Source organism: Notechis scutatus, chromosome Z (assembly GCF_049901735.1).
Source record: "Notechis scutatus isolate UNSWTSFEM ecotype Mainland chromosome Z, rNotScu1.2, whole genome shotgun sequence".
In the NCBI taxonomy this organism is placed as follows: Eukaryota; Metazoa; Chordata; class Lepidosauria; order Squamata; family Elapidae; genus Notechis; species Notechis scutatus.
This window is the reverse complement of record NC_142025.1, coordinates 121,864,977-121,872,810: the sequence shown is the minus strand read 5'-3', so window position 1 is coordinate 121,872,810 and position 7,834 is coordinate 121,864,977. Positions and strand designations below refer to the sequence as shown.

Genomic DNA, 7,834 nt, shown 5'->3' with positions numbered 1-7,834 from the left:
CATATCTATAACTATATCTATCTATCTATATAACTATCTATCTATCTATCTATCTATCTATCTATCTATCTATCTATCTATCTATCTATCTATCTATCTATCTATATCTATCTCATCTATCTATCTATATCTACATCTCTCTTTATCCATCCATCCATCCATCCATCCATCCATCCATCCATCTATATCTATAACTATATCTATCAATCATCTGTCTGTCTATCTATCTGTCTGTCTGTCTGTCTGTCTGTCTATCTGTCTATCTGTCTGTCTATCCACCCATCCACCCATCCATCCATCTATCATCTGTGTATGTTAACCTTTAACCTTCTGCTTCATGGCGCTTCATGGTGTTTACATTGATTGGGAAGCCTGAGTGAGGCCATGCCTGGAATCGGGGATCCAGTTGGTCATCACATTACCAAAAAAGCTGTTGAGACTTTTGGAAAAGATGCAGAGAAGAGCAACTAAGCTCTTGAGCTCTAGGAAAGATGGAAGAAAGATGGAAGGGAAGGAAGGAAGGAAAGAGAAAGGAGGGAAGGAGGAAGAGGAGAAAGAAAGAAAAAGGGAGAGAGAAAGGAGAGAGGGAGGTAGAAAAAAGAAGAAAGAAAAGGAAGGAAGGAAGGAAGGAAGGAAAAGAAAGAAAGGAGGGAGGGAGGGAGAGAGGGAGGAAGAGGAGAAAGAAAAAAGAGAAAGAAAGAGAGAAAGGAGGGAGGGTGGAAGAGGAGAAAAGAAAGCCAGAAAGAAGGAAGGAAAAGAAAGAAAGGAGGGAGGGGGAAGAGGAGTAAGAAATAAAGGGAAAGAAAGAGAGAGAGACAGGAGGGAGGGAGGAAGGAAAGAAAGAAAGAGAAAAAGAAAAAAGAAAGGAGGAAAAGAGGGAACGAAGGAAGGAGAAAAGAAAGAAAAGAAAAAGAAAGAAAATAAAGAAGGAAAGAGGGAGGGAGAAGAAAAGAGAGAGAAAGAAAAGATAGAAAGAAAGAAAGAGAGAGAGAAATGAAGAGAATCAACCTGGAATTAAGGAGAAACTTCCTAACAGTGAGGACAATTCACCAGGGGAACTGCCTGCCACCAGAAATTGTGCATGCTCATTTCGAAAGAAATGCCTGAGCTGCTTAAAATGTATAGAGCCAATGGTGGCTAACCTTTTGGGGCTCCTGTGCCAAAAATTGTGTGCACGTTTGTGCATGCACGCTCACGTGCCAGCATCCAGAAGGCAATGCATGCGCCCCCTTCACGCCCTCTGCACATGTGCGTGCAATTCCCCCCACCCCACCGGCCCCTTACCTGCACTGCGCCTAATAGCTGGTTTCGGCCTGTTTGAGGCCTCTTTTGGCCACCTAGAGGCTTGAGGGCAGCTTCTGCAGCCGTTGCAGGCCGAAAAATTGGCCTGTTTTGTCACTTCCGGTATTACAGGAAGTGAGAAACGGGCCTATTTTTCGGCCTGCAAAGGCTGCAGAAGCTGCCCTCAGCTTCTAGGAGGCCAAAAAGGCCTCAAACAGGCTGAAAATCAACTGTGAGGTGCGCGCATGCGCACCGTGAGGTAAGTTTGCCTGCGGCTCGCGTGCCAGCACAAATGGCTTTGCGTACCACCTGTGCCATAGGTTCGCCATCACGGATATAGAGGCTGAATTACAGTAGCCTTGACTTAACAACCTTGTTCATTTAGTGACTGTTCAAAATTATATCCATGAGATTCAACGACTTCTTTTTCAAACCCCGGCAAGGGGTTTTAAAACGGTGGGAACCTCAACTCCCAGAATTCCCCCAGCCAGCTTTGCTTTGGCTTAGAACTGGGGGATTCTGGGGGTTGAAGTCCACGCTTCTTAAAATGGCCGAGGTTGAGCACGCTCTCTAATAAGAAGTTGGCATAAGCTGTGAAGTCGGGGATGTTGGGTGTTGTTGCAGTTGGCCAGGGAAACATTGTGCTTGTGATGTTACCAGCTCTGGAGTTTTTGCCACACGCGATTCGCATTCATGATGTGGTTTTTTTTCCAGCATTGTGCTATGTGACACAGTTAGTCCTCCACTTATGACCATCCGTTTAGTGACCAAAAAGTTTCAGTGGCACTGAGTTATGACCGTTTTTCATGCAGCCTCCACGGGACAAAATACAGAGCCTCGGCAACTGGCACGTCCTTTCGGTCCCCTTTTGCGACCACGGGGAAGCCAGATTTGCTTAACGGCCACTTAATGACTCACTTAATAACAGAGGGAGGGTGCTCTCACAGACATTTCATTAGCAAACTCACTTCAGAGATCTGCTTAACAGCAGCGAAAAGACAGCAAAAGTACATTCCAACTCTTAGCTTTAAAAAATTGGAACTAAAATACCACAGGTTTTGCCTGAGGATGGATTTAATTGGAGAACGTGATTGATGACACCCAGCCCGTGAACGGGGTCAATTGGAGAATCTGGTTTATGAGACACCCAAGAGGGAGGGGGGGGGAAACAGGGTCACAGGGGACTATTTAATTACCTATGCCAGGATTGGCTTTATACAGGGCAGGGCCAGTATGTCACCTCTAATGAATCCTTGGAAGTTTTTTTGAAGTTTGGCTCGAGGATCACGAATCAATTAGGGTGATTGCTGGAATCCTGACAATGACCTTTTCGAATTTGGTTCGCCCGATGAGCTGGGCGATCTGTCTCTCCAGGAACTTCTTCTTTCAACTTCTGTACCCCGTTTTTTTTCTTCCCACTCCCTCCCCCCCCCCAACCCCCTCCCCCCCCCAGGCTGGCCTGCCTTTTTCTCAAACGCGGCGCTAACATGAATGCAGTCGACGGGGAAGGCAAAGACCCCCTGGGCATCGCCATCGATTCGGCCAACGCAGACATTGTAACCCTGTAAGAAAAGGCAGAGGGAGCCGGGGAGCGGGTGCCAATCTTGGCCTTGGAAGAAGGCGGGATGTATTGGGTGTTGGGGGGGCTGTCACTCAACACTCTTGGCTTTCCCTGAAAACACCCCCCCCCCCCCGCTCTCTGCAGTTTGGAGAAAGGCGGGTCATGAGTCGGAGGGGGTGGGGCAAAAGTGGATTCGTGGCACGGATTGGGGTCACCCAGTGGCCATCCAGACCAGTGGTGGTATTCTACCGGTTCGGCCCAGTTCGACCGAACTGGTAGTAAAAAAAATTGCACAAGGGGGCAAGATGCTGCGAGAGAGAGAAAGGAGGAAAAAGAAAGAGAAAAAGAAGGAGAAAGAAAGAAAAAGGGAGGGAGAGAGGGAGGGAGGAAAAAAGGAGAGGGAGGAAGGACCACACACCTTGGCCCTAGATGCAGTTTCAGAGGATGCTTTGGAACAGCACAGCAATCCAAGGCTGGAAGGTACCTGGAGGCCATCTAGTCCAACCCCCTGCTCCAGAAAGTGAGTTTCTGTCTTTTGACACCCCCTCCAGTCCCATGCCCACCAAGCCACGCCCACAAAACTGGTAGTAGAAAAATTTGAATGCCGCCACTCATCCAAGACGTCCCCTCCCATTTTGGTAGCGGGCGGAGTTTCCGTAACGGGTTCTTAAGATCGGGCAGGTGTTTTCTGTCCCTCCTCTTTGCCCCTGAGCATGTAAAGATAAACCAGGATGGAATGCCGTCTGGAAGATTCCCACTCAGGTCTTACTAATGGGAAGTTTTGGAATAGTCTCCTAGGGCAGCCCCGGAAAGAATGCATTGCAGTAGTCTAGACACCAGTAGAGTGAGGCTCTCCATGTGGTTGGGGTGAAAGTCCCCAATTTCCTGCAAGATGGAGACTTATGTTGGTGGGGGGGTATTTTGGTGGGGAGGGGACGCTGTGTTTTTGAGGGATAATTGTCCTATTTCGGATTCTCCGTGACTTCTCCCTTCCTTCCTCTAAAGGTTACGACTGGCCAAGATGCGGGAAGCTGAGCTGGCCTTGGGCCAGTCGGGTGAGTCTTGCCCTCCGTAAGAAGGAATGGACAGGGGTGGGGGGGAGGTGGGAGAAAGAGACCGACTCAGCCTCTTAACACAGATGTTTCTTTGCCAAATGTGAATTTTCAAGACGAAAAGGGGAGCTTTTTAAGGCCTGGATCAGGACTAGAACTCGCCTCCTCCTGGTTCCTTGCCTCTTCTTTGGGGGCAGCCCCTCAAATATAGGGAAAACTGCTATCACGTCCCCCCCCCTATTCCTTCTTTTCATCAAACTAGCCAAGCCCGGTTCTTGGTATGTTTGAGCCTCCAGTCCCCTAATCCTTTTAGTTGCTCTTCTCTGCACTCTTTCTAGAGTCTCAAAAATCTATTTTTTTTTATATGGACCCAAACTGGATTGCAAGTATTCCAAGCGTGGTCCTACCAAGGCCTTATATGATAATACTGTATATATATATATCCTTGTCCTTTTTGGTTCCAGGTGACGAAACCTACCTGGACATTTTCCAAGATTTTTCCTTCATGGCGCTCCAACGATCCGGAAAAGCTGGCCAGGAAAGCCTACGATCTCAAACTCACCACCTTGTGAAGTTTCCTCAAAGGATCAAAATCCACCTGGAAGATGGTCTTTTCCTTCGGCCAGGATTCACGGAGTGGCGGGACTCTCCAAAAATTAAATTCAGTTACTCAGGTTGCCCAAGGTGTGGGGGAGGGTGGCAGTTTTGAGCACACTTCCCCCAAATTTTCTTTCCACCCCGGTTGGATTTGGGTGAATTTTTGGCAAAAAACAAAACAAAAACAAAAAACCCAGCCAGGACAGCGAAGATCAAAATAGGGGAAGTTTTCTTCATTTTGAACTTTCTTCTGTTTTGTTTTGTTTTTGTCTCTTCTTTCCTTGTTTTTTTTTTTTTTTAATTTATTGTTTTTGAACTGTCTTATCGTCTCAGAATGAATTCGAAGGACAAGTGATGGAATCCATTTGCACTCCGAATCGAATATTTTATTTTATTTTTCTCCCAAGTCTGGAACGAGTGACGTGTGTCGGGGTCTGGAGTGGGGGGAACGTGGGGGTGGTTTTTTTGGAAACAAAGCTGTGAATTTTATTTGGGAATAAACATGGCTCTCCAGAGTGCAAGAATGATGGTTTTTGTTGGGGATATAGTAGATTCTTCAGAATAAGCTTTCCAAATGGCGTTTCCGTACCCCGTTTATGCTTGTTTGTTTCGGAAACTTCTTGGGAGCATCCGCGGTGTGTCGGAATCGCGCGCGTTTCCACTTTTTGCCAGCTAAACCTTTGAAAAAGTTTAATTCCTTGTTTTAGTAGACGGGGGGAACGCGTAGTTTATCTGGATACCAGCAAAAGCTTTTAACTCGAGCAAGGGTGTCAAATTCAATTTCGTTGGGCTGTGGATGACCACGGGGAGGGGGGAGGCTGACCAGGTGGGTGTGGCCGACTGGGTGGCCGTGGCCAGCCTAATGCCACTCGCCAAACCGTTGGCCTGTTTCCTCTTCGCGTTGGGTAGACCCAGATGGCCCTGACGGCCGGAGATCGCCAACCACATCTAGCCGGAAGGCCTTGAGTTTGGCGCCCCTGAACTAGATTCTCTCAGGATAGTTTAAACCAGGGGTCTCCAACCTTGGCAACTTCAAGACTGGTGGACTTCAACTCCTAGTTGAGGAACTCTGGGAGTTGAAGTCCACAAGTCTTAAAGCTGCCAAGGTTGGAGACCCCTGGTTTAAATGGCAGAACATGGGCTAGGCAGGAGCTGCTACCGGTTCGCACCGGCTGGGGCGACCCGGTTGCTAATTTTATCAATTTTTAATGACGGGTTCGACAAATCCCACCCTTGGCCTGGGCCCGGCTAGGAATCTCCACGCGGTCCTTTTTGGGTGTCAGGGAAGCGCAGGGTCAAGGCGGAGGCTCGGGGAGGGTGAAAAATGGGGCTTCCGGAGGGCCTCGGGAGCCCAGGGAGGCCGCGTTCGCCCTCCCGGAGGCTCGCCTACAGCCAGGTCAGTGATGGCGCACCTTTTTGTGTGCTGTAAGCGTGCGCACGCGTGCCAGCACCCACAATGCAATGCGCCCTACCTTCCTTCACATGCAACACTCCCCCCTTATCTGCACTGCGCATGGATGCGCCGCCCGGAGGCCCGATGGAAGCCTCTGCGGCCTTTAGAGGCCAAAAAACAGGCCCGTTTCGGCACTTCTAGTATTTTTTGAAGGCCCGGTTTTTCGCCTCCCGAGGCCGCAGAGGCTTCCCTCCAGCCTCCGGGAGGCGCATGCATGTGCAGTGCAGGTAAGTTTGGCTGGGCTTGTACAAAGGACTCTGCATGCCACCTGTGGCACACTGGCCATAGGTTCACCCTCACGGGGCTAAGTGGCACCACAGCTGCATCCAGGGGATGGAATGACGGCAACCCAAGGGACGCCTTAGGATGCCGGCTGGGGAATTCTGGGAGTTGGAAGTCCGCGGTGCCCTTAAAGTTCCAGAGGTTGAGGATTCAAACCAGCCCCGTTTGGGAAACCAGGTTTTCCTGGCCACAGGACAAGATTAGTCCTCGACTTAACAACCATAATGGGACTAGTCCCGGATGGTCCTCGATCATGGTGGTCGTAAAACGGGTCACACACACACACACACACATCCCGGGTGTCGTATGATGAGGACTACCTGTATGAATTTAATAAATAAAGGAATAAATAATTAAATCCTGCAGAATTGGAGAACCTGCCTTTTCCCATGGATTTGGCATGTCTGAAGGTCACAAATAGGGGAAATCACGGAACACTGCAATGGTCGTAAATTCAGCTTGAAAGTTGAACGGTCACTAAATGAATCATAAGTCGAGGACCGCTTACAACACGGTGGCATGGCCTCCTTCAAAGGGCAAGCTGGCAACAACCCAGCCTTTCTCCGTCCCTGTTTGCTTCGCGCCAAGCGCTCTACACATGCTCAATAGAACTTTCATCTTTACTGTCAACACACCCGGTCAGGGAACCGGAAATATCCTCAGAATATTCTCGTTCAACCTTGGAATTGACTGAATGGACTCGGAGCCACAAAAGGATGGTTTGAAGTTTGGGGTCGCAGCCACAAAGGGGTGGCACTGCCTTGCCCGGCCTTCTCCGGGCCAGCAGGTGCCCCCTCCTCCCACCAGACCCCCTTGAGACCCCATAATCCTTTGCGGGGTGGAGTCTAGGCAACTGAGCGTAGCTAGCAGCGTGTTTGCATGGCCGGATGCCCTTCCTGTTTCCGGTGTGGAGTTCTATTCGGCAGATGTATTCTCACCATGCCACAGAGAGAGAAATATCTGCCTCTACGATCCTAGAACTGACAACCTCCTGTGATTGTGGGGTGAGAGCTCCACCTTTAGGCCACCTCTGGTAATACGGGCGGGGGGGCAGCCCCTCCCTCCCACCCTCCTTGGGGGCAGAGCCAGCCTTCATCCTTCTAGCTTTTTCCAAGCGCACCAAAGTTTGCAGCTGCCCGAAAACGCAAACATCTCACACACACCCCGTTCCGGTTCCTGGCAGAGAAAAAGCTTCACCTGTTTAAAGGTGCATTTCTACCTTCGGCTGCTGCAGGTAATGAATTGGGGTGGGGGTGTCAGGGAATGAGGAAGGGGGGGGCGGAATTTGACCCACACCTTGGTTCCCCAAAGTTGTACTTCCTCTTTGTTTTTTCCAGCGCATTTTTTTTTTTTTTGCTCCTACGGTCTTGGTTCTCACACCTTCATTGGGATGGAGGTGGGGGGGGGAGAAACAGGTAAACCCGAGACCCCCTCCTCAAAGGGGGCTGAATTGCACTGCCCCACAGCTCCCCCACCCACCCGCTGCGGGGACTTGTGGTCCGTCTGCCCCTAAGTTCCGACCAGGTACAGCCACCCTAGAGACATAGAGGGTGCCCCTCCGGAATAGGGGTTCTATTTGTCCCCCAATCCCTTCTCTCTCCCCTCCCC

The 7,834-nt window shown here is 49.8% G+C and overlaps 1 protein-coding gene across 1 annotated transcript in view; it reads left to right on the top strand.

The window, feature by feature from the left end:
* ACAP1 (ArfGAP with coiled-coil, ankyrin repeat and PH domains 1) overlaps positions 1-5,007 on the top strand; it is a 10,914-nt gene extending 5,907 nt beyond the window's left edge. The window contains exons 4-6 of the mRNA XM_087947621.1: positions 2,735-2,845; positions 3,848-3,897; positions 4,359-5,007. Coding sequence (XP_087803747.1) covers positions 2,735-2,845; positions 3,848-3,897; positions 4,359-4,603 — 406 coding nt within the window. The 3' untranslated portion in view covers positions 4,604-5,007. The remainder of the gene's footprint in view (positions 1-2,734; positions 2,846-3,847; positions 3,898-4,358) is intronic.
* The last annotated feature ends 2,827 nt before the right edge of the window (positions 5,008-7,834 follow it).